Genomic DNA, 26546 nt, shown 5'->3' on the forward strand with positions numbered 1-26546 from the left:
GAAAAAAAAAAAAAACACTTTCAAATAATAAACAACTTTACTAAAATGCATTAACAGTTTATTTTGACCAGGCAGCCATCTGTAAGAGAATTGTGTGGATACTATGTGAAAGGACACAGAGGGGAAAAAGAGAAAATGGGTTTGTTGAATGACTGCTTCGGGCCAGGCCATCAGGATAGATTTTATGGTGGAACCAAACAACAATACGCCTGCCCTCAAAGAATTTATCCTTGTCCTGGACAACTAGATGATTCAAGTAATAAAGAATTGTGACAGGTGTTACAATAGAAGAGGGTGTATATGGAAGTCCAATAGGAAGAGTTAATCCATGGGATAGAGAAGCTTTCCCAGAGAAAATGGCATTTAAGCAAAGATCTGAGAGATGCACTGGATTTGGGAATTGGCAGGTAGGACTTTAGGAAAAGAAAAGAGCATATACCCGGGTCTAGAGACAAAAGGGAGCACAACAGGCCAGGGGAAAGAAAAGAGAAATCCAGTCTTCCTGAGTTGTGGTGTGAGGAGGTGAGGGGATAATTGGAGAAACTGTAACCGTTGTGTGCTGTTGGTGGGAATGTAAAATGATGCAGCTACTGTGAAAACCAGCAAAGTATTTCTTCAAAAAAGTTGAAAATAGAGTTACCATATGATCCAGCAATTCCACTTCTGGAGAACTGAAAGCAGGGATTCTAAGAGATATTGCTATACCCTTATTCATAGCAGGATCATTTGCAGGAGCCAAACAGTGGAAGCAACCAAAGTGTGCATCACAGGCTGAATGGATGAACAAAATGTGGTCCATACCTGTGATGGACTATTCAGCCTTAAAAAAGAAAGGAATTCTGACACATGCTTATGAGCATGGGTGAACCATGAAACCATTATGCTAAGAAAAATAAGCCAGTCATAAATCCTGCATGATTCCTTTTGCATGAAATATCTAGAGGATTCAAACTCGTCAAGACAGAAAGTAAAATGGCAGTTTCCCCAGGCTAGGGGTAGGAGGGTTGGTTGTTCGTAATTTATTGGTTGGGTTGGGGAGTTACTGACAAACGAATAGTTTCAGTTTGGAGAAATGAAAAAATTCAGGAGATGGATGATGGGAATGGTAGAATAACATAAGTATACTTAATTCCAATAAATCGTATGCTTAAAATGGTTAAAATGGTAAATTCCATGTTTATGTATATATGACCACAATTTTTTGAATTTAAAAATTTTCAAAAAAACAAAGGACCCATCCTTGGTATTGTCCACTCCTAGAATGTTCAAAATTTCTTCAAACCAGTGCTTAACTTTGCCTTTTTAGAAATAATTTTAACCAATTGTAAAGGTTAACACACTTCCATTGTAAGAAATACAGAAAATGAGGAAAACGTTAAAGAATAATTTTTAGGAAAATGTGAAATCATGATTCTCACACAAATATAAAATGAATGAGTGTCAAAGATTTTATTTAACTTATTACAGAAACCAGTATGATGTTACAACCGATTTGAAGGCCAGTGCAAGGGGTGCACATGTATATATATAGGCAAGCTGGCCTGCTACAGTAAATTTGCAAATCAATGCCAAACAGGTCTATATCTATTGGGTAATAATCATTAACATTCTACTGACAAACTAATTTGCACTACTACGGACAAAAATCACCTGCGACACTACAGGTTTTCTGCAAGAGTGACTGAACTGAACTGAAACAGCTCAAGGACAAAGTCTCAGGACCCTATAGAGTTAAGTGAAAGTGAAGTCGGTCAGTCGTTGGACTCTTTGCAACCCCATGGACCAGGCTTCTCCATCCATGGGATTTTCCAGGCAAGAGTACTGGAGTGAGTTGCCATTTCCGTCTCCAGGGGATCTTTCTGACCCAGGGATCCAGCCCAGGTCTCCCACATTGTAGACAGACGCTTTACCCTCTGAGCCACCAGAGAAGCCTCTTTGTGTATAGAATTAGACAAACCAAAAAACTGTGCTAGGCAGGACACACACACCCCTCTTGTTTTTTTGGGTTTTGTTGTTGTTGTGGTGGTGGTGGTGGTTTTTTTTTTGGGGGGGGGGTCAGTTTCAAAATCTTTCAAGAGACTAAAAAATAAGAAAGTAAAATCCTCAGTAACTCTTCATCCCAGAAACACTCGCTTTGATTCTTTTGTATCAAGGTTAATCCGGAGTATGACATGTTTTTTAAGCAAATGAAACAAAATACACAAGTGCAACACTCTGGGACACACTGCTCGACCGAGTGGACCCTCGGTGCACACCTGCCCAGCGCACCCCGGGAGGTTCCATCCATTTGGCCACGAGTGGCTGCAAGCTAACAGCGCAAAACTTCGGGGGATCTCTTGGCGGGAGTGGAGGGAAGTCAGGCTACAGGTGCACGGTGGACCGTCAGGGACCGGAGAAAAGCTTTAGTCGCTGAGAAGCAGGAACCTGCCCAGCGCCGGGCCAGGTGCGCCGGGCTGTCCAGGTGGCGCCGCCCCTTTCCTTCCCCGCCCTCTGCCGGCGGGCCCAGCGGAGGGGCAGGGGCGGGGCGACCTTTGCTCGGTTCGTCCCAGAGGGGCCTCTGCAGTTTCCGGCTCGCCGCTCCCGGCCCTCCCGCCCCTCCCACCCGAACGGGTTGGGCCACGGCTGCTGCTGCGTCCCCACCTCCGACTGTGGTTTCGATCAGACTCGCCCTAGAACTGGTTTCGATCAGGCGGCCGGGAGAGAGGCAGGGCGGAGCGGCTGGGACGCTCGGAGCAAACTAGGGACGCGCGGCCGAGAACGGACAGTCCTGCGCTGGAGACAAAGAGCGGCCGGAGGAGAACCGAGTGCAGGAGCGCGGGCGTGGCGGCGGTGGCGAGCGTCCGGACTTCAGGGAGCTGGAGCCCGGAGCGCTCTCTGCGGGCGCGAGGGCTAGAGATCGCCAGCCTGCGGCAGGTGCGCCACCCAGGATGCGGACGCCGGTGGTGATGACGCTGGGCATGGTGCTCGCGCCCTGTGGGCTGTTACTCAACCTGACCAGCACGCTGACGCCCGGCTGGAGGCTGGTGGAGGGCTTCCTCGACCAGCCGCTGGACCTGGTGCTGTACCAGGGCCTGTGGGACATGTGCCGCGAGCAGAGCAGTCGCCAGCGCCAGTGCGGCCAGCAGGACGACCTCGGCTACTTCGCCGCCGAGCCGGTGCGCGTGGCGCGGGGACTGATGGTCACGTCGCTGGCCGTCACGGGCCTGGGGCTGCTGCTGGCGACGCTCGGCGTGCGCTGCTGGAGAGACGAGCCCCACTTCGCGCTGGCCGGCTTCTCGGGCGTCGTGCTCTTCACCGCGGGCCTCTTGAGCCTCATCCCAGTCTCCTGGTACAACCACTTCTTGGCGGATCGCACCGTCCTGCCGGCCCAACCCAGCCCGGTCACGGTGCAGGTCGGCTACAGCTTGGTGCTGGGCTACCTGGGCAGCTGCCTGCTGCTGCTGGGCGGCTTCTCGCTGGCGCTCAGCTTCGCGCCCTGGTGCGCCGAGCGCTGTGACAGCTGCCGCAAGGCGCCCTCCAGCAGCGCGCGCCGCAGCAGCATTAGCACCGTGTACGTCGACGGGCCAGAGCCCGCACTCACGCCGGCCATCAAGTACTATAGTGATGGCCAGCACCGGCCGCGGCCTGATCAGCTGGGCGCCGCCAGCCAGCGCAAGGCCGGCTTCCCGATGCCCCGGCCCCCACCCAAAGCTTACAGCAACCCGGTGGACGTGCTTGACGGGGAGAAGGCTCCAAACTCCGAACCCGGCGGGTCTTCCCGCAGCACTCGGCCCTGCAGCAGCACGCTGCCCTGCGACTCGGACGTGTAGGCGGCACCCCCAGCCTGCTCTGGCCCAGGCCTGTCTTACCAGGATCCAACTTTCCCTTTCCGCTGAAAACACCTGGTTCGGAGTCAGACCCTGGGACACATTCCTGTAACTGGTTTGGAGGGCCATCTTCCTTTCCTTTGGCCAAACTAGATCCCTTGGACTCTTGGTTCAGGTTGGGTTTGATTTTCTTTTTAAAGAGTTTAGTGTTCCTCCCCAGAGGAATCAAGGCCCTCTTCTGGAGAGACAGGCATTTCGTACTTTTAGCTGGAGACGTAGAAAGAGTGACTTTGCATCTGTTGATAATAATGTCAAAATAAGCAAATGGAGGCTCAAAACCGGTTTAACACCTTGAAACAACAATATTCTGAAATGCCTATGAACCTTGGATCAGTATAATTATTATTAATTTCCCCCCACTGTGTAATTCATTTTCATGCAAACTGTCAAGAGACTAGTATGTTTCTGGTTATATTTGAAGGAGGCTCTTACAGTAAACATAGAGCCATGTAAATACCAGCAGCTTTAGTGACTCTAATGGAACGAAGTAACCCGATTAACTCATATTTACATTTCCTCAGGTATAAAGAGGATTTATCCTTTTATCACTCACTCCAGAGTTTCTCTTCTAGACGCCAGAAGGAGAATGAAGGGACTAATGCTGTATTGTTCTATTTCTTGGCTACCTCACACTGGCCATAAAGAGCTATATATTAAATATTTGGAACAAAATGGAACCTGTTAATCTCATTAGGCTAATGTACATGTGTATATATCTCTTATTTATAAATAAAATTTGAGAGCAAGAGTTTCACTATACTCACAGAACCATTTGTCTCCAGCACAACCTTTGGAAGGTTAAGCTTTCATTAGTAACAATTTCCTGGCTGCCTACACAGGCTGAAATCTAGCACTCACATCTTTGCACCTCTTAGCGTAAGATTACTAAAAGTAGCCAATGGGCCCCTTCACTCTGATTGCTTTAAAGTAGCCAATGGGCCCCTTCACTCTGATTGCTTTACTTTCAGGTTCATGCTGTTTTCTGTGCAAAGCCAAATCTATTGTTGAAAAAACTAGAAGCACCAGTTTCCACATGAGGTGAGACTAGAAATCTTTTCCTCTTGTAACAGTGCTGCCTAAAATCACAGGTAGGCAGCTATGTGTACAATGAGCGGGACTAAATCTCCAGCAGGGCTGGCTCCAATTCTGAGTGGTGGATTGAAGGGCTGTCTTGAACTGAACTGAATGGTAGCCAATTCAGAGGTAGGAGCATTCAACTCAGGAAACACTGACAACACAGCTATAATAGAACTAACTCAGCAGCACGTGCAGAGTGTTAGCAGTGGAAGGGATAATGCAGATTCATTTTCTTTGCCATTTTGTACTGGAGTCACCTGTTTCTTTTTGCAACCAAGCTTGAGTGTGCCGGTATATCACTGGGGAATCTTTTTCAAATGCAAATTCTGATTCAGTAGGTCTGGAGTGAGGCCTGAAACTGATTTCCTAACTAGCTCCCAGGAGATGCCAATGCTGCCGTTTCACAGGCCCCCCTTGGGGCTGCATGGCTTTCCTTGGGACTGTGCCTCACTCAAATTTCAATCTCGACTGGCAGCATGTAATCAGATCTTTGAGAACTATTGCCTAGATGAGTTTGGGGACTTGATTTAGGGAATCAAGCCAGACTAGAGAAATGCAATCCTACTTTTTTCAGCTGACAGCTCAAAAGGTAGTAATTGGGCACCTGAGAAGTCAGGAACAGGCAGACACCATAAAGATACTGAGTTTCTGGCAAGTACCGAATCTGCCTCTTGCCTGCATCGTAATTCCAGTGTTTCTAGAGAAGCCTTGGTAAAAAACAATCAGTACTAGTACTTAGTGTGATTTTACTTTTCCCTGCCTGGCCACTCTCCTCTGGCTTATATCCAAAACACTTCTTTGTGATTAAGATTTGCTGCTGAGTTAGAACTCCGTTTTTGCTTCATCCACAGGAATAAAATGAAAACTGTCTTTAAGAAAACCAGACTTCTTTGTACTATTAAAAAAAATATTCAAGACAACATGGAAAGAGCCTCCCTGCATCGGGGCAGGATTTGGGTTGGACCTGAGAGTCATGCTGTGTTAGAGCAGTAAAAAAATGACAATAGACTTGAGACTCATGATGCTGGAGGAGGCTGGAGCCTCAGGACTTGCTATCGTGGATAAGTCCTTTCCCTAAACCTAATATCCACCTAACCAAGGAGCTACACCACCCCAGTGAGACTCTAATGTGAAATAGTACTGCCTCCTGGCCTCAAGCCCTTCACACCTCTGACACACCATCACGATTCACTTTTTTCTTCATTAGACTTTTTTTAAAATTGAAGTATAGTTGCTTTAATTGTTGTGTTGTTGTTAAGTCGCTTAAGTCCTGTCCAACTCTTTGAGACCCCTTGGTCTGCAGCCTGCCAGGCTTCCCTGTCCTTCACTGTCTCCCAGAGTTTGTGCAAACTCATGTCCATTGATTCATTGATGCCATCCAACCATCTTATCCTTTGTCATCCCGTTCTCCTCTTACCTTCAATCTTTCCCAGCATCAGGGTCTTTTCCAATGAGTTGGCTTTTCTCATCAGGTGGCCAAAGTATTGGAGCTTCAGATTCAGCATCAGTCCTTCCAGTGAATGTTCAGGGTTGATCTCCTTTAGGATTGACTGGTTTGATTTCCTTGCAGTCCAAGGGACTCTCAAGAGTCTTCTCCAGCACCCCAGTTCAAAAGCATCAATCTTTGGCGCTCAGACTTCTTTATGGTCCAGTTTTCACATCTATATATGACCACTGGAAAAACCACAGCTTTGACCATGTGGACATTGTTGTGAGGATTTGCTTTTAATAATCCTAATGACATACAGAGTATGTGTCCCCATTTATGAGGTGAAGTCCTCCCAAGATTGCTCAAGCTCTGCCTGGAGGAGTGAGGAATCTGTGAAAATAGAGCATGCCCTATGTTAACACAGCCCCTGCTCTGCCCCTCTGCCAGTCAGGCTCTGATCCAGACACCCACCCTCACTAAGGAGGGGTGGGGTTTAGGGCACACATGCTGTTGATCCCTTGCTGAGGCTCTGGCAGGTGCGTCAACAATGCTTCAGCAACCACTCTTATTTTCATGGTCTAGATCATTTGTAAGTTTGGGGGCACCTGTCATCCTGTCAGCACATCTTTGACTGCCTTGGAAAGCAAATTTATTCCAGGCCTGGCCTTTGTAGAACGTTCATACTCTAGCATGAGAAAGATGTGCAAGGAAAATGAAGAATAACAAACCAAGGTCAAAGCCTGGAGAAAAAAGGCAATATTTTAAGAAAGGTGATTGTGAAGAAGGGGAGCTTGAGCAGAGAACTGAGAGAAAAGATTGGGCATCAGAGAGAACAGGAAACTCCAAGTTTCCAGTAAAGAAATGTTAGTGAAAACAGGTTGGCATAGTGATCACGATACCATGCTTTACTTTTCCTTCACCCTAGATGGGGGTGGTAAGGACAGGACGAAGTTGGGGGGACCAACTGAGAGAACCCAAGGACCTCTTCTGGTCTAGTAGCTTATTTAAGGAGGGAACACAGTCTGGATTCGATCTGTAGCATAGAACATTTTCAGAGTCAAATATGAACAATTTGATATATGAATAGCAGGTGAAGAACGTTCTATTCTGCCAGTGTATAGACAAGCCCATAGTGCAGCAGTCAGAGAAAGGTCTTTTAGCCTCAGAGCCTCATCACATCCCTGAAGTGACGGGAATGGGTGATAACCAGGCTCGCTCTCCCAACACTCATCTCACCTCATCTCACGTCTTCACTCCGACCTTCCTAAAATGAAGAGCCGTAACTCATCTTTAAGAGTCTCAGCAAGTTCCTTACCTATGCTTCAGTTTTAAATTCCATTCATGACTTGGCCAAGGCTTAGGCTTTCACCCTCATCACTTTCTCCCACACACATACTCTAAACTGCTTTTCCCCATCAGCTTAGAGGTGTCATCTTTGAACATACCATTTAAATGTTCAGATGTGTGCTTCTCTTGGTGTACTTTCTCATCTCATCTCTAAATTGAAGGTGGGGCATGGACGGCTTCTATTTATATTTGTAATCCTAGAATGGGTACTACCAGTTCTTCAGAGCCTGTTAGCAAATAATTAAATTATAAATTAATTTAAAAGTCACCTCTAAAAGCCCTTTCTGTACCCAAGTGCTTTCCTCAAGTTGTCATACGCAACTTAATATGTATGTGGAAAGTAATTAGTGGCCTGAGGCCACTGGCCCAAAACCCAAGGGAGGGGCCGTGAGAGCAGCCTTGTGAATCTTTATGATTGCCTTACAAAGATCAGCACAACCCATGCATCCTCTACCCCCAAGACACTACAGATGAGATCTTTCTCCTGCTGGGAAGGGAGGGGAATAAGGAACTCAATCAATAGTTCTTCCTTTTAAGTTTGGCTGCACCATGCCATATGTTGGTTCCCCGACCAGGAATTGAACCTGGGCCCTCAGCAATGAGAGCACAGAGTCCTAAGCACTGAACCACCAGGAACTCCCTCAGTCAATATTTCAAGTAAAAACTTAAGTGGAATTCTTACCCCATCTTCCCCCCAAATTCTGCCCACATTCTGCTGCTTTTTTCACTGAAGACAATAAAATGACCTCCTGCAGCAAGTCTTTATGAAGTAGAACTGAGCACAAAGCAGGGCTGAGCACAGGAAAACAAGGTTTTAATTTGTACAAATAAAGGATAATATAGACAAGGCTGGGTGGGGGGTGGGGTGAGGGGAGACAGTACTGACCAGAGGGCTTGAGTCACCAGGGGACAGAGTTAAGTGCAGCTCTACCACATTCTTGTCCAGTATGCCACACTCCCTGGCCATCCATGGGACAAATGGCCCTTGCACTCCTCCCCACCCACCATGGTTGCCTCCCAAATCGCTGCCACTCACCACTCAGCTGTGGAAACTGAACAAGTCACTGCCATTTTTCTAGAATGTGGGTAATAATATGTTCCCTAATAATAGCCTCCGTCTTGCCCTTGCTGGATTTCAATTTCTTGAGCTGCATAACCGGGAAGACTGGATTAGATGTTATCAGAAGGTCTTCCCAAATCTAAATATTCTGAGTGAAGGTTACAAACTAGGGGAGGCTGGAAGAAGAGATGTGAAATCTGAACAGTGAGACTTGGGGAAGCTGACTGGCACATAAAATTAGTAACTGGCCTGAAAGCAACAAACTCCATATTCTGGTTCTCAGTTTCTCTGAATTGCCAAAGCCTGTCAACAATTAAAATAGGAGGAACTTAGAACAGCACACTCATCATTGTTCATGGTGGTGGTGGTTTAGTAGCTAAGTCATGTCTGACTCTTGCAACCCCGTGGACTGTAGACTTCGAGGTTCCTCTCTCCATGGGATCCTCCAGGCCAGAATACTGGAGTGGGTTGCCATTTCCTCCTCCAGGGGATCGTCCCAATCCAGGGATTGAACCCAGGTCTCCTGCACTGCAGGCAGACTCTTTACCAATGGAGCTTCAAGGGAAGCCCCTTGTCCACTAATTTGTTTGTTTCCTAAAGAGAATAAGCACTGTCTACTTTCTGTATCTGTAGGTTCTCCATCCATGGATTCAGCCAAATGCAAATGGAGAATTTTCAGTGCAGAACCCGTGGATACAGAGGGCTGGCTGTAAGGGCCTTGAGCATCTTGGATTTTGGTATCCATGAGGATCCTGGAACCAATTCTTCATGGATACCAAGGAACAACAGTATAAATTCTTAATTTAACTCTTTAATTGCTAGCAGTAGACACAAGAGGTCAAGTTTTGTGTAGGGCCCTTGGAGCCTAAAGCATAAAACCATGAACTTTTCCAAAGCTCTTTTTTTCTTCCAGAAGAAAACTCAAACCTATTTACCAGTTATAGAGGTTGAGTTTCTATAATGAAATGCAGAATTTCCTTCCTCCACAGGTTTACTGCTCCATTTATCAGCTGTAGAGGAATTGAGAAATTAATGTGGAGATGATCCCACTAGAAGTTGCTTCATAACATGCCCATTGCTGCAAATAGATAAGGTCGTGAAATGGACATATTACAATCAATTTAGGGGATGGGATAGTTAGAAATTAAGTGTAAAGTTTTAAATATTGTTCATAAAGTTAAGCCTTTCTGGTGAAAAGGACAGTCAGATATTTTGTGAATTCTTGAATAGAGAAAGCGCAATAGGATGTGTTAAAGTACGTTCAGATGGGATAATAGGCATACATTCATAAAGGACCAAAGACAGGAAAGATATAATAAGAGTAGTCAGGGTGGAAAGAGTGCATATGTGACAGTTCAGCTGTAGTCAGCTCCCTTTTTCCCAGGAATAGCAAGCAGGGGGTATTCCTGGGGCCCAAACACGAAACAGGTCTGCAGAGCAGGAGGGAGGCTGAGCGTACCATTCCAACAGAGCCTGCGACGCAGACTGACCCACCCAGGACACAGCCCTGCGAGTCTGCTGGAGGCCTAAGGTCTAAGGAGCCAAGACAGCGGCCTCAGCACGTTCAGAAAGGGAGAATTCCATCGTACCTCGTCTCTGCAGGCTTTCAATCTGGGTGTTTTTGTGTCAGGTTCTGTATCTGGAGCTTTTGAGTCACTTTTGCACAGGTAGAGGCAGAGCCTTGCCAAGGGCAGACTTAGCAGTGAGGACGGCTCTTGGGCTAGGTGGCAAGAGAAGCGTGAGACTGACCCTGTGGATAAGAGGGGTCTAGGGTACTGTGGGGTGAAGATGGGTTCTCTCAAGTATAGCTGAGCCCCAGAGGCAATCTGATGATGCTCCGTGTGTCGCCTAGCCTTGAGGAAGGGGAGCCCCAGCGAGTGTCTCCAGGTCAGGTCAGATGGATCTGTACTTGGGAATTTTTATACTTGACTGCAAAGCACCATTTGTTTTATGCACCACACCCCCAGTAATAAGCCTAGGACTTCTCTTTGTGCTTAGCATCCTCTGCAAATTCATGCTGCAAGAAACTAAGTATAAATAGTCTAGAAAAGATACAAGCAAGAAATCTTCCAAGTCAAGTTGTGTTTATTATGATTTAGGCTCATGTTATCAGTCTCAGGTACTAGGCTAAGCAGGCATTTTTGTGTTTTAATTCAGTATCCAAATGGTCTGATGTAGGTTCTGTTAATCCTATTTTTTTTATCTCTGGGGTAACAGTTTCACGGTTAAGTCATTTGCCCAAGGTTGTTGCTGTTGAACTTTAGACCATATTCCCGCTTTGTTACCTGTGTCCCATCACAGATTCAACTCCTTTGATTCCTTATGTGGGTATGAATAAAGCTGTGATGCAGGAAGACACGCAGAGGTATTGGCACAAAGAGGTGTTGGGATCTAAGTAGTGTTTGCATGTTTCCCTAGCAGACACAAACTAGTTGAGATGACTTCTGGTCCAAAGACCCTTTGTGTCAATACCTCTGTGTGTCTAGTTTCAGAATCCAACATGGATAACTGGGCCAATATATAAACAAAATGTAGGCCTAGCACCCAGGGACATGAATGGACCCAGAGCAGCAACTAAGCCGTTCTGGCAATGCTGGAAAAATATATTATCAGTGCTTTCTATGGAGAGATTTTCAATTAAAAGGGGGAAATGATGGAAGAAATTTTCACATATTGAGGTATAGGGAAGTCATTCTGGCTCATAGATGATTTAATTTGAACTTTAGGTTAACTGAAACAGCCTGCTTGTAGCCTACTAAACATACATTGTATATTTGCTTTAAGCGCAAAAGTCTGTCTAGTCAAAGCTATGGTTTTTCCAGTAGTCATGTATACATGTTTATGAGTTGGACCATAAAGAAAGCTGAGCACCAAAGAACTGATATTTTTGAACTGTGGTGTTGGAGAAGACTCTTGAGAGTCCCTTGGACAGCAAGAAGATCCAACCAGTCAATCCTAAAGGAAATCAGTCCAGAATATTCATTGAAAGGACTGATGCTGAAGCTGAAACTCCAATACTTTGGCCACCTGATACGAAGAACTGACTCATTTAAAAAGACCCTGATGCTGGGAAAGATTGAAGGTGGGAGAAGGGGATGACAGAGGATGAGATGGTTGGATGGCCTCACTGACTTGATGGACATGAATTTGAGTAAACTCTGGGAATTGGTGATGGACATCACTCCTGGTGTGATGCAGTCCATGGGGTCGCAGAGTCGGACACGACTGAGCAACTGAACTGAATTGATTAAGGAAAAATGTATTAGTATTTACTATTATAGACACTAAAGCCCCCACCAGGTGGAAGAAGTTAAGTACATGATGACCAGACTGTAAGCCATGACATAAGCTGCCATAGTTTCAAGAGCTGGCCTCAAAAAAAAGGCAACAACATCACTCTGGAACTGAAGATGAACTGTACCTAAACAAAGTCAAGATGATGCTGGTTAACCAGTTTCAAGAGGACTGTCACAGCTGACTGTGCTGTTTTGCACGTAGTCCCCTTCCTTCACCAATAAAAGCTCTGGTCCGCTGATTGCCAATGTAGGGTAGTTGGCCTTTGGCAACTGACTCCACTCTCAGTTGCCAGCCTCAGAAATAAAGCAAACTTCTTCCGTTCCGTCAACCTTGCCTCTTTATTGGCTTTTGGGCAGCAAACAGCTGGACCCTACTTTTGGTAACAATCTTGCTTCTGGGCATATATCCAGACAAAACTGTAATTCAAGAAGATAAATGCACCTCTATGCTTATACCAGCAGTATTCACAATAGCTAAGACATGGAAACAATCTAAATGTGCTTCAACAGATGAATGGAGAAAGAAGATGTGGTGCATATAAACAATGGATTAATACTCAGCCGTAAGAAATACGTGGAATAATGCCATTTTCAGCAACATGGATGGACCTAGAGATTATCACACTAAGTGAAGTCAGTCAGAAGGAGAAAGACAAATACCAGATATTACTTACATGTGGAATCTAAAATATGACACAGATAAACTTATCTACAAAACATAAACAGACTCACTCAGAGAACAGGCTTATAGTTGTCGAGGTAGGAGTGGGTGGGTAGGGAGAGGGATGGATTGGGAGTTTGGGGTTGGGAGATGCAAACCATTATATAGAGAATGGACAAGGTCCTACTGTATAGCACAGGGACCTCTGTTCAATACCCAGTGATAAAATATAATGGAAAAGAACATGAAAAAGAATGTATATAAATGTATAACTTAAACACTTTGCTTCACAGCCAAAAATTAACACAACACTGTAAATCAACTCTACTTCAATAAAATAAAATAATAAAAAGCAGTTATTTTAATATGAAGTTACCATTTACCACAAATTGTTACAGAAGTTAAAAACAGTACACAGTGAAATATATAAACAGTTTTTATTGAGATGTTTCAGCTTCTTTTTTGTCAGACTAGTCAGTTTGTAAAGATGTTAACAGTTCCTGTAGGAAAAGAGACTTGAAATTAGAGAATATGCATTACATTAAAACAAAGCAAAAACACAGAGATGGTTGAGCTACACAGAAGTGAGCAGAGATCGCAGGATGGGGGTGGGGGACATAAATTTTAGGGGTAACGTTAACTAACCCTAATTACACCTAGCTTCGCCCCAAGTAGTATTGAGCCCCTTTTGGAAGTCCACCAAAAGCTGAATTTCTTGATTACATGTATGTTTCACTTTGGTGTGAACAACTTGAGACTGAACAGAATCAGCAATCCAAAAAGTTCCTGAGCGTTCATTTGGTCTACATAGTAACATCATTCGCCAATAACAAAAAGCTCTGTAAGTTCACATAGCCTGCTTTCAGTCTGCTAGGATTTTTTGGTAAGGGCATTCTGTGACTGGATCTCACCCCCTGTTTTCCTCAAAGACACTTCCCAGACCTACCTGTTCATCATAAGCTTCATTGACAAAAGTCTCACTATTCATTAGATTCTCCTCTTCTTGGTCACTTTCTTTGTGGCAGGTCAAATTTCTTGATGATGCTGTCCTATTTCTAGAAATCAGAGAAAGTCAAAAGAGTTGTTCCTTAAGGTAGAAGCTGGGAATGGGGCATGGTTTGAAGACGTTAACTCGTCCCCTATGAGAAGTTATTGTTATGGGAACGATGTTGTGCTTTTATTGTCTCTATAACAAAGAACTGACCTAGAACGGCCAACACTTGGGTCAGTTATGATTTGTTACTAGGCATTCGCTGAACTTCCAAAATGTATCTTCTCAGTTGAGAGGAAACTAGGAAATTAGTGAGAATTGAATCTAAAAACAGGTAACTAGCAGCTGGACATAGATGAGTTAAGAAAGCAGGTTAATATAGAAGACAGACCCGATTGACAGTCAAAAGCACAAGGGAAGCACCTCAGTTCATCTTAACATTAACCAGTGTTACTTTGGGCAAAGATATACCATTTCTTTTGGCCTTATCTCCAGTCTGTAAAGTGAAGGCTGTACACAGGAGATGTAACTTTAAAGGATTTTAGTTATCTCTGTTATTTCTTGATATGTATTCTGTACTGTTTCAGGCACTGTGTGTTAGTCACTCAAATCAAGTCTGACTCTGTGCAATTCCATGGACTGTAGCCCATCAGGCTCCTCTCTGTCCATGGGATTCCCAGGCAAGATTACTGGAGTGGGTAGCCATTCCCTTCTCCAGGGGATCTTCCTGACCCAGAGTCAAACCCAGGTCTCCTGCATTGCAGGCCGATTCTTTACCATCTGAGCCAGCAGGGAAGCCCCAATGTTTCTTGATATATAGGCTGCTTAATATCCCTTCCCAATATGTTTAATCAGTCTCCTTCAATTACTGTATCTTCCTAAAGTTTATTTTGTCATCATTCTTAATCATTTGAGTCATTCTTTATTGTTTCATTTGTTTCTTTAATCCAGTGACTCTTGTTTTAGATAAAACTTTATGCTTTTGCCTTAAATCTCGCTTATGAGCTTATCTCACCTCTTGCCAAGGGCTATCTTTTGTCCCCCTAAAATTCATATGTTGAAGTCTAACCCCTAGTACCTCCAAACGTGACCATTTTAGGGATAGGGTCCTCAAAGTGGTAATTTATGTTAACAGGAAGTCATTAGGGTGGGTCCTAATCCAACAGGACCAGGGTCCTTAGAAAAAGAGGAGATCAGGACATCAACATGTACAGAGGGAAGGCTACATAAAGACACAGGAGAAGCCTGTATCTATAATCCCAGGAGAAGAGCAACCCTCGGCCTCAGAAGAGACCAACCATACTGTCACATTGATTTCAGACTTCCAGCCTCCCGGACTGGGAGAAGATAAATTTCTGTTGTCTAAGACAGCCACTGGGGGGTGTTTGTTACCGCAGCACTAGCAAACTAACACACCCAAGAAATTTTCCCTCCAGACAGTCATTGGCGCTGACTCTGCCTCACTGGAGGCTTCCCAGGTGGCGCTTGCCAGTGCAGGAGATACAGGTCTGGTCCCTGGGTAAGGAAGATCACTTGGAGAAGGAAATGGCAACGCACTCCAGTATTCTTGTCTGGGAAATGCTATGGACAGAGGAGACTGGTGGGCCACAGTCCATGGGGTTGCAAAGGGTCAGATGCAACTTAGCAATTGAGCATGCATGCACACACACTTCCTCATTAGAGGGGATTCTCCTCACTTCATCCCTGAGACTGGCCCCTGACTGCTTTTACGTTATTGTAAAAGCACTGCCCCTGACTGCCCCTTACATTACGGTTTGCGACAGGTCTCACACAAAAATGGTCCCAATTATGATTCTTCCAGGTCATCTAACAGATAAGGCTACTTCATTGCTCAAATCTTTGCTCAGAGAACAACTTTCTACAGTGGATTCATACCTCTGATCTCATTAATCTTGTTTTAGTTTTATTTAACAAGCCACCTTTAGAATAAAATTCTCCCATGAGGACAAAAGTGGCTGCTCACCGCTTTAATTTGTGTTCTCTTCTGAAGTACACAAATGCTCCCAGAATGACCAGAACAACCAGTAGCGCTATGGTTAGGCTGAGGGCAATGTGGCCAGGGGCAGGTCCATGGGCTGCTTCTTCACAGAAGTCTCCGCTGTAGCCCATCAGACAGTTGCATTTTCTCAGCTCTCCTTGCATCGTACAGATTCCCCTCCCATTGCAGAAATCGCTGCTACAGAGCAGAAGTTTTTCCCTGTGTGAATCCTTGGGCTGACCTCCTTCCTTGGTTTCTGGAGTCTTGCTCTCTAGAGCAGGAATCGGAGGGGTTAGCATTTTTCTGACAGGGTAATTCATTCCTTCTGAACCTGGAGGTCTAGTCTTGGTGGACTTGGTACCCTGGAGAGGTCGGACAGCTTTTGGCGTCAGTCTCTTTCCAGACTCTGGCATTTTAGGTGTTGGTGTTGAATGGGTTGTATCTGGATAGGTACCTGCAAAAACAGTAGGTGTGAGTACGAGTGTATATACAGGTTTGTTATTGTCAATTAATAACTATTTCAGAAGAACAAGAATTCCAGTGAACTTAACTGGATAAGTTTGAATTTTTGAAATCACAATCACTACCATTACTTTGGGCTTCCCTCGTGGCTCAGATGATAAAGAATCCACCTGCAATGTGGGAGACCTGGGTTCAATCTCTGGGTTGGGAAGATCCCCTGGAGGAGGGCATGACAACCCACTCCAGTATTCTTACCTGGAGAATCCCCATGGACAGAGGAGCCTGAGAGGCTACAGTCCATGGGGTCCCAGAGTCGGACACAACTGAGCGACTAAGCACAGCACAGCACCATACTTTTGACAAAACAAAAAACTATCAAAAGCTGATTTAAAAACTACATATCTAAAGGCACTTAAAATATTTCGTTTCAGGACCAGCGTAGTCTATCATACCAATCCATTTTCAAATGATGATATGCAGGATTTTAGCCAAGGTAGATGCCACCAGTTCCAAAAGTGTTTTCTCTATAAGGATGAGTGTAGTAGATCAAAGTAGTATGTATCTAGACTATAAGGATTAAGTTTATCTGTAAATTTTTCACATTTTTTGAGTCCAAGTAAACCGTAAGTTTAGCAAGACGTACAAGTTGCAAATACTGAACCAAATTTGGTGGCAGCGTGGGAGGGACACTCATAAGGCAGGGAGCAGACAGACAACAGGGTTCTATCCAAAGAGCAATCCAAGAGTTAAGTTTATACTTAAGGCATTTCACCATGTTCTCTGTCATTGTTGACACAAGTGTTACTCCTCACATGGAAGACCAAAGTACCAGGAGTGAAAAGAGCAGAATTAGCAATAAAAATGCTTCTTGCTTCTGTCCTAAGCTGGCCTCACAGGAGCATTTCCATGCCTCACCCTGGGCATTTAGGGTCCTTGATGGTAGGTTACATCCAAAGGAATTCAGCTTAAATTTTATATACCCAGTACCATTTCCCTCAATAAAGTTTTATATGTAGTCAGGGTGAAATCATCAAGAAGCAAAGTCAGCTCTTGGGCCCAGTACATAAGGAATGGAAGGGCAAAAGTAGGTTAGGTTAGGTTTTAAACCAGAAACCTAACCTAACCTCAAGGTGGTAAAGGTGATCAATTTCTCACTCATTTATCCCCATTCTTGAGTCATTGCCAGCAAAGGCCTAGCAACAAAAGCACCCTTATTTGCTGAAAAATAGAATCAACTGTGGGAATCAAAATCCCTTCTCTTTCCCATTAAAGATGACGTGTTTAGAGGGAATAAGTAGTCTTCCAGCTAGTCAGGTTTTACAGAAATAAGAATTTACATTGAGAAGTCAGTGAGAACTCTTCACTGTAAGGCTCCTTTTCAGATCTCTTCCTTTGCTGGTTATGACTAAGCCCACTGTCTCTCTGATTCTACCATGAAGGGGACTTAGATAGCAATAGAGCTATAGCTGATGATTCCAGCAGAATTAGGTATTATGATAGGTGTTGTCTGGCCACGACAATACCTTCCCATGAAGGCATGATTTGGAACAGTATTTCTAGAACAACCATCTACAGCTAACATTTAAGGATTAACTTGACAGTGTTATAATAATATGACAGTTTCCTACATGTCCTCTTTAATTCCTTAACAACTCTGAGCTAGAATATGCTCTTTCCACATTCAAAAGGGGGAACCAGGACAAGTCAACTAGTTTGCCAACCTCTCACACTCCAGGTGATGCTATTGTGATCAGCTTCCATGGGCTGAATCGGATCTTGGTTAGATGAGTGCTCTTTCAGGCAACGTATACTGTCGAGCCCTGTGGAGTGAACTATCATATGGCCTACTCTAAAATCAAATGGAGGGGACGTTAGCTTTTTACAAAGGGTCCCCATAATCTATATACAATTGCCCATAGTTAGAAGTTTCATATTGTTCAGTTTAAGGAGTACACAGTGAGAAGGAAGAAATAGTTTAAAGGATAAAATCTTGAGGAACACTGTGGAATTAAATATTATTAAAGGTAAATCACCAAGGTGACCCAGTGGTAGGTCTTGGGTAGGCGTTACTCACAGTCCATTTCATCAGATCCATCCAGACAGTCAGCATGACCATCACAAACCTGTGTGGCAGAAATGCATTTCTGACCATCCTTACAGGACTGTGATGGCGCAGAGCATCGGACAGCTTCAAGACACTTCTTCATGTCGTCCAAGGAGTACCCACTGGGACATTTACAAGTCTGTCCTTCCGGCTTCGGTAAACAGACATGGCTACACCCTCCATTGTCTTCTGAGCAGTGGTTACTGCCTGTGGACCCCCACCCCCCCAAAAAGATTGATTTAGACCACTTCACAAGGCTCTTCTGTGAACTTGCTGCAGATAGACCATCAGAGTTAGCGGACCCAGATTTTTTCCCCAGAGTAGATGGCTTTTCAGGTTAATTCCATTTAGACAACTAAGAACCAAGTGATTGGTGATTCTTCTTCATGGATAAGAATGGCTTTAGAATATCAGGAGTTCACATCTGTAACTGTAACTAAGCTAAACATGAGTTTATATTGATGTCTCCAACTCTATAATCTATTACCATCTGGATCATTCTAGCTTCCTTCGCTTGGTTATCTGTAAATTCTCAATAGTGAGAAAACTGCCTCCTATCACCTGCCATCTATTTGCTTCATTGCTCAATTCCAGTAAACATATATAGTGGTATCAGAATTGTTAGTCTGTGCCCCAGTGGGAAACAAATTTATCAACGAGAGTACAGAGCTTATGTACAGTTTCTTTTGCTTCAGTGTTAGACTCCACTCATTTCCAGAGTTACTTTGCTCAGTACCTTTTCTACCTTTTCAGTAACGTTGTTTCATATATTTGTAGAACAATTAGATTGTTTTGTCACAGTTTGTGTTCCATCCTAGAATCCCCTGACCTTCTAAATGATTTTTTTTTAATTTACATGTCTTAAGGTTTATTCTTTGTGCTATGAAGTTCCATGGGTTTTGACAAATGCATAATTTAACATATCCACAATTACACAATCATACAGAATGCAAGCCTTAAAAATATCCCCTATGCTTCACCTATTCAACTTCCCTCTTCCCCCTCCTTCCTGGAAAACACTGATCTTTTTTTACAGGGTGTTAGTTCAGTTCAGTCGCTCAGTCGTGTCTGACTCTTTGCGACCCCATGAATCGCAGCACGCCAAGCCTCCTGTCTGTAGGTACACTCTTCCAGAATGTCACATAAATATATAGCCTTTTCAGACTGGCTTCTTTCACTTTGTATTATGCACTTAAAATTAATCCATGTTGTTTCCTGGTCTGAGAGCTTGTTTCTTTTTTGTGGCTGGCTAATATTCCATTTGTACACAGCTTGTTTATCCATTCACTTGTTCAGGAACATCCTTGTTGTTTTCAGTTTTTTGTGACTGTGAATAAATTTGCAATAAACATGCATGTGCACAAAGCAAAACAAGCCAGAAGTTCATATAAAGGACCAGCTTAAGAAAAATTGAGGTAAACTTGGCTCATCCAAGATCCCCTGTAAGTTCTCCTTTTCCCTTCACATCATGTAGCCAAGATCTTAACTAGAAGGGCCTTAGAAATAAAGCTCTCTCTAGATGAGAACTCAGAGGCTGTGGTCTCTCTCCTCCCTCTAAGAGTCACAGATACAGAGAACAGATTGGTGGGCGCAAGAGGTGGGGGACAAGAGTCTGATTAAGTCAGCCATGTATATCTTCTCATAGTTCTCCAAGGGTTCTTTCTATCTCAAGCTTTGACTTCTGGTGAGGCTTTATCTCTTGACACATTCCAGGAATTCTGGAATAGATTATGGATATAACGAAGATAAAATGTACTTCAGAAATGACAAGGACCCTCAATTAGGCATTTGCGTCTATAAGAAAGGTGGAGAAAAACATGCAAGCTCCCTCAAGCTGATATTTGAAAGATGTTAACATCACAAGTAGATATAAGTGACAATGAGGAGAATGAAGACCAGTTTCACTCTAGAACTAAAAGGGGATTTCCAGTTCTATCACAGCTGTAATTCAGTCTTCAATAAGAGAACTTAAAATAGGACCCAAGTATACCAAACCCAAGCTCAATATCCTTACCACCATTATGTCTCCTAGCTATGCAACAGGACTAGCTCTAAACAGCAACAGACCATACATAACTGCATGAAGATAAGAGTTATATAGATCTACGGGAATGTGTCAGAGAAATATTTTACTGGGAAACACAGAGATATTCCGAGGAGATACTATAGGACGGAACAACTCCCTCATAGGCAAATTCAGTAGACTTCAGTGTTGTTATAATCACTGCAAGGTTGCTTACCCTGTTGGCTAAGTTTACTATAAACTTTTAAATCCACAATCTTCTGGTCTACTTGGAACCACCGGTTTTCTGAAAGTTCTGCTTTGCTGTACCAAACTTTACTGATCTGGGCTAAAACAAAAGGCAGTGAACAATCATTAACAAAAGTGCAATTTATCTTACAACTTCCTGGGCAAAGAACACGGCTCAGTATGAAAACTGTCACTCATCTGCAAAAACTCCAGTTAAATAACAAGAGTTTTACAGAAGAAACATGCATTTTTCTAAACCTAGTTCCTGGGAAGAAACTTAAAGATCAGTAAAAGCAGTTTTATGTTTTTGCCGAAAATAAAGTCCAGTGAAGTTATGTCTAGCACATTCGTATACATCTGGATACACAGAGAGAAAAGTAGGATATGATACATGAAAATTCAGCTCAAGCAATTGATGGGTAATGATTTTAGGCATTTTCCCAGAACAGCATTTTTTAAATGGCTTATTTGTAACAAGAGTCACCAGGGGATCTTAAATGGCAAAGGTCTCACTACATTCCTAACAGTTTAGCATCTTTGCGGTAGGATCTGATAACTTATTTTTGCAGTTCTCATGAGGCCAGCCCAACTGGTTGAGGGGCCAGCACTGGGAAATATAAAGAGACAGATTTACTTTAAACAGCCTTTTCCAGTTTTACCAGACCTAGACTTTAGTCAGAAATAACATACTTGACAGAGTACTGTGGTTTAGACAATCTCTTTGAATACTAGAAATATCCACCAAGTATAGAACGCTCTAGAATTCACCTAATGCTTCCATGTGTACCTAGTCAATCAAGACAGGTACACTTCCCTCATGGTACGGGTAAGGTGTTATAGCTACTAACTGATAAAGCCACCTGGTCCCAATTCCTGGCCCAGTTCTCTCTGTACCATACCCTGGTGTCCTCCAAAGCCAAGAGCCTCCTACAAAAGCCAGAAATCTCAGGCAGAATGAGATAAAGCACATTCACATGTAAAAAATAAGCAAATAAGTAAAAGTTCCCCCCAATCACACAGTCACTGTTGACATTTATACATGTTAAATTAGGGAAGCTACTTAGCTATTCCTCCGCAAGAAACACACTGCCAAAGATCAGTGCTGAGCAGTAGCAGATTTGCTTTAGATATCCAGGAGTAAATTCAGCTCACAAAGACAATCAGGTGTAGAATTAAGACCTACCATCATCCACGGTGGTCCAGAACATCATGCCTTGGCCATATGTAAACAGGCTAAGGCCCTGAATTCCTCTGCGGTCCACTCTGTATCTAGAGCCGTCTTGTTGAATACTTTCTATGAGTCCTCTCCCTAGAAAGAGAGGGTCAGTGAATTTCTGTTTGGAGCCCAAACAGCTGTACTCCATCCTGTGGCTCTTTATGTCTTGTCCTGCCTCCCTTCCAGAAGGACACATGCATTTCCTGAAAACTAGTTCTTATTCATTCTAAAGGTACTACACAAAGGTTTGCTCATGCATATTTGTTGTGTTTTTGATTTCATCCCTTCACCAAGAGGCAACTGCATGACTCTCTGGGCTAATATATGCTGCTTAGGATGGGGACTGATTGTATTTGTTTAGAAAGTGGTACAGAAAATGTAAACTCAGACCTAAAAGCCATCTGAAGTTACAGCTGAAGATTAGAAACCATCACTATTTCTCTGGCCAAGCTCCCTCACCCTCACACTTAGGGTGGAGAAGAGAACTGCTCACCAGGATCAGCCCAGTACAGACGAGTCCCTGCATCTGAAAAGCTCAGGCCCACAGGGACCTGGGGTTTCCGCCAGAGCACCTTCCTCCTGCTGCCGTCCATGGAGGCGCATTCAATGCTGGAGCCACGCCTACCGTCATCCTGGGGACCCAGGTCCACAAAGCACATGACTGCAGTCGGCGGGTGCAGCACGACACAGGTCGGGCGGTAGAGACTTCCGCTGAGCAAGACGGTGGAGTACTGGCCTCTGGGGGAAGCTATGTTGATGTGAGCATTCTCACTGCCAATCCAGTATATGTTTCCACTCAGCCAGTCCACAGCAAGGTCAGTCACTGTGCCCTCCACGGATATGATTTTCCTCCAAGAGAGCTTTCCAGAGTCTTTGAGCTTCAGTAGCCAGATATCACCCTTATTCCACTCTGTCAGGTAGAGCACCTTCTCCTGGACTACGTAGTCCATTGATGCAAGCTGGTTGACATTGGTAAAGGGAAGAATCCTATGTCCTGGTAAAGTTGCTTGTCCTCGTGAAGCATCTAGATTTTTCAGATAGATCTGTGGGGAAAAATTAATTGGATGGCACAAGTTGAGACTAGTCAAATTCTTCATCTTGATTTTAAATTCATGTTCAGATACTTACATTCAGATTTTCACACAGTTTTATTGCCTAAAAGCAAATTGCATTTCTCTCCCTTCCTATAGTTTCAGGCTCTTAAAATTCCTTGAATTCATATGCTTGAAATATTTATTCCTCTGTGAAAGGCCTCCGCCACTTAACTTTTTAAATTTATTTTTACTGAGATAAAACTGACATACAATACTATGTAAGTTTAAGTTGTACAATGTGTGGATTTGATACACTTATATATATATATGAAAGGCCCTCTTCTTTAAATCAGACTTCAGTCTGAAGATCTTACTGAAACTGAAGTTGGTCTTCCAACCCTAAAATTTGCTTTGTCATTTTATTTATTTTTCTTTTTTTAAATATAAATTTATTTAATTGGAGGCTAATTACTATATTGTAGTGGTTTTTCCATACATTGACATGAATCAAAGTCGTCAAGTCCTCTGGAGATGAGAAGTTAGGGGTGACTTGCTTGTTAGTACCTTTTCTCCTCCTATGATTTAAGAAAAGTGTCCTCACAAGATGTACTTACCTCTCAGGCTAGAACCCAGCCAAGATGCTTGTATTTGGAATTACTCTGCATCATGAGCTAGGTGCTTGGACAATTCAACTGAGTTAAATATTATGTCAGATCCCTAGCCTCATTGTGTTCTGAGGTGCTAAGCGTTTCTTAAGGAATCTTAAATAGGAGTGGTCTTCATTTCATAGCTACTTTTTTTTTTTTTTTTTGGTCATCATAGCTCCCAATACACAGTGAATATTCAAATTTAAATTGTATTTGAAGAATATCCCAAAGGGGAGAAATTCAAGGAATTCAAATTACCCGAAGTCTGAAATAGACTGTGGCGCAAGCATGTGACAGCACAGGATAGTACCTGCATGATAACTGTGGGCAACCCGAGGAACAGAAACGCAGACTCCTTGAGGGGAACACAGTTGACACCATCGTCTGCAAGCAGGAGTCCAGCTGGACAGCGACAGCTTCCCTTGGACTGTGGGCTCAGAAGGCACAAGTGAGAACATCCAGTGTCCAGACAAGGATTCGAAGACCTGGGCTGTAGCACTTCGTGCATTACCTGGAAGAAAACACCTAGATGTCACTACATGTTGCTGAATCCTTAAAAACAGCAAGTAACTCAACCCTGCCTTTCAATCATTATAGATGGAAGTCCCTGCAGTTTGTCCTTGGGCAGCTCATACACGTAGCCTTCCCAGGGAGGATCGGAGGATATTTTGAAGCATCAACTATAGACCTTTAGTCCGTAAGGCTGTTCCAAACGCTTGATGAGGACAGCCCGGTTCTTGCCAGTCATCTTTTTCATGCGTTGTACTGTTCTCGTTTTCATTTCAGACCAGAAGACTTCATCCTCGAACACAGCCACTGAGAAGGGGCTCTTGATTTGTGTTAGCTGCAACATCTAAAATGGTGATGGTGAGGTTCCCAGGATGAGTTTCACACAAGGCACACGACATTTCACACAAGCCTATTACCAAAAGAGCACTTACGCTAATACCAGTACCATCTAGGTTGGCAGAGCCAATGCAGTGAAATTTGTCATCAGACCAGAATATCTTCCAACTCAGCTGGTCGAGAACTATGCTAGTTGGCCAGCCAAGACCTTGACTGAGGAGTATTTTTCTGCTGCTCCCGTCCATTCCAGCTTGTTCTATTTGAGGCTCTCCTCCAGTTTCGGACCAGTACATTAACCTATGTGGACAAAAGTCAGCTTTAAGACAAAATATTACCTCACAGAAAATAACACCAGTTATAATAACACCTCAAAACCCTGATTCACAGCCCAATTATTTCTTTCCCTCAAACTTGGTCTATGCCTTAAACATAATTTGTGAAGTAGTAAAAGAAGGTTTTCTTTGAAACTTTATGGTGATTGTTCATTATTTAGGGATATAATATCTATTAAGACATCTGTATAGGAAGTCTAAAAAATACATTAGACCATAGCCTGGAAAACATCCAGGGAACCTGCCAGTCTTTTCTGGGCTAGAAAGTCCACTAGATCCATGGGCAATTGGTGCTTTAGATCACATTCTTAGTCATAAGACATTAGGTCCATCAGGAACTCCTTTCAGTCTCCTGAGGACCATGTTACCAGATTCCTGGTTGGAGGTATTGAAAAGGTGAGAAAAAAAAGGGGAAGGCGTCTGACCCAGGTCACCTCTGGATCCCGAGTTTTGCTCTATCTTGTTCTTACATTTGATACACACATGGCTATCCCAATTAGGGCTTTGCTTGGACAAGTAGGAAATGCTGCCTCCAAGCTCCTGGCCCTTTGCAGAGAGAAAGGGCTCTGGACCGAAGAGCTCAACCCCCACAGTCAACTCCCCTGCCCCCATCACTCCCTGCCTCATCACATTACTATAAATTAAACACCAGCCCAAGTTCCATTCTCCCTCCTCCTGCCATTTTAAAGGCATACAGATTTCTCCACTCAGAGGTACACCTGTTTGTTTTAGCCAAAGGAAGTATAGGTGGGCCACCAAGTGAGCATGCCTACATCTCACTTTTCTGAAATAATGGTTTTTTTGCAGGAGCTTTCACAACTACTATGTGTATGGTTGACTCACATCATAAGGTCCAGAGTCAAGTCAGATAAGGTTTCTGTTCACTCATTCTGTGTTGAAGGAACACAACCAAAGTGGAACTAAAGAGGGACAGACCTGACCAGGCATTGTGACACCTGGACTCACCCATCTAGGGGATCTAAAGCCAAAGACCGTGGTTGGTTCAAGTCATTGTCCAGGACGACCGTGTACTCAGATTTTCCTCTCCAAACTGCAGTCAACTGAATTGCCAAAATCTGACCAGCTGTCCCATCTGTCCAATAGAGATTCCTCCCGATCCAGTCAACCGCTATGCAGTCTGCCTTTATCCCTGAGGAGAGGAAACTGTTCATCATGTGTTCTTAAATTACAGCTTTTCAGAAGGCTGAAGCTCACAGACCTCAGACTTGCATGCCACGTTAATTCATTTTCCAGCTAATATATGCATCTCCATCAGAGCAATCTTTTAAATGCTCCAAGATACTATTTGCAGAAGATGATGACTATTATGAGTAATGGTCACTGGCTGATAGTTTGACTGACTCTGTATCAACAGAGATGGCAACTTCTCGTTTCTAGCTAACTATTAATAATAGCAAGACTTGACCACTTGTAGTTAAGGAGATATAAACCAATGTTTAGAAAGTTCATGGCCACTCATCCTATCTTTCATGCTATGTGTAATTAGTAAGGGCAAGATGAGAGCCTTTTATAAGGGAACAAACCTTTCACCATAGTCCCTTTCTTCTTCATGTCCATGCTTATCCACTGAATACTTTGGGCCCCAAGGTCGGTCCAGAAGACTTTCTGATCCACTAAGTCATAGTCAATAGAGAAAATAATCAGGTTCTTGTCTGTAGTTGCCAGAATATCTTCTTTCAAGCTCCGCATCCCATAGAGGAGTAGTTTAAACTGGATTGCCACAAGCAGAACTGGTTCAGTACCTATCAAAAAAAGAACTGCTTTCAACATGGCCTTAAGGAGTTTGATCGGTGAGCCCAGCACTGGCTAAGGAATCAGAGGACAAAGTAGTTTTTGCTTTCTCATTGACAGGGCTGTGGTACCAGCTCACTGGCATCTAAGTAGTTCTTCCCTTGATGTAATGGTTA

General features: G+C 43.7%; 2 protein-coding genes and 1 long non-coding RNA gene across 3 annotated transcripts; 1 reads left to right on the forward strand and 2 right to left on the reverse strand.

The window, feature by feature from the left end:
• The first annotated feature begins 1796 nt into the window (after positions 1-1796).
• On the forward strand, positions 1797-5818 carry CLDN23 (claudin 23). The gene has a single exon (XM_040243190.1). It carries the CDS (start codon positions 2928-2930, stop codon positions 3807-3809), a length of 882 nt encoding a protein of 293 aa, XP_040099124.1. The 5' UTR covers positions 1797-2927; the 3' UTR covers positions 3810-5818.
• A 760-nt stretch (positions 5819-6578) lies between these two features.
• LOC120865802 lies at positions 6579-9160 on the reverse strand. Its single transcript, XR_005721509.1, has 3 exons — positions 8402-9160; positions 7818-7946; positions 6579-6762 (listed from the first exon to the last, which is right to left on the reverse strand). It is a non-coding gene; the product is annotated as an uncharacterized LOC120865802 (long non-coding RNA).
• A 3994-nt stretch (positions 9161-13154) lies between these two features.
• On the reverse strand, positions 13155-26375 carry LOC120865804 (prolow-density lipoprotein receptor-related protein 1-like). Its single transcript, XM_040243191.1, has 12 exons — positions 26163-26375; positions 25585-25768; positions 24382-24583; positions 24129-24293; positions 23751-23951; positions 22253-22802; positions 21727-21852; positions 20533-20643; positions 18263-18499; positions 15712-16180; positions 13683-13791; positions 13155-13236 (listed from the first exon to the last, which is right to left on the reverse strand). The coding sequence occupies exons 1-12, from the start codon at positions 26326-26328 to the stop codon at positions 13207-13209; spliced, it is 2550 nt and encodes an 849-aa protein (XP_040099125.1). The 5' UTR covers positions 26329-26375; the 3' UTR covers positions 13155-13206.
• Positions 26376-26546: the final 171 nt, after the last annotated feature.

Source organism: Oryx dammah, unplaced genomic scaffold (assembly GCF_014754425.2).
Source record: "Oryx dammah isolate SB20612 unplaced genomic scaffold, SCBI_Odam_1.1 HiC_scaffold_7, whole genome shotgun sequence".
NCBI classification, from domain to species: domain Eukaryota; kingdom Metazoa; phylum Chordata; class Mammalia; order Artiodactyla; family Bovidae; genus Oryx; species Oryx dammah.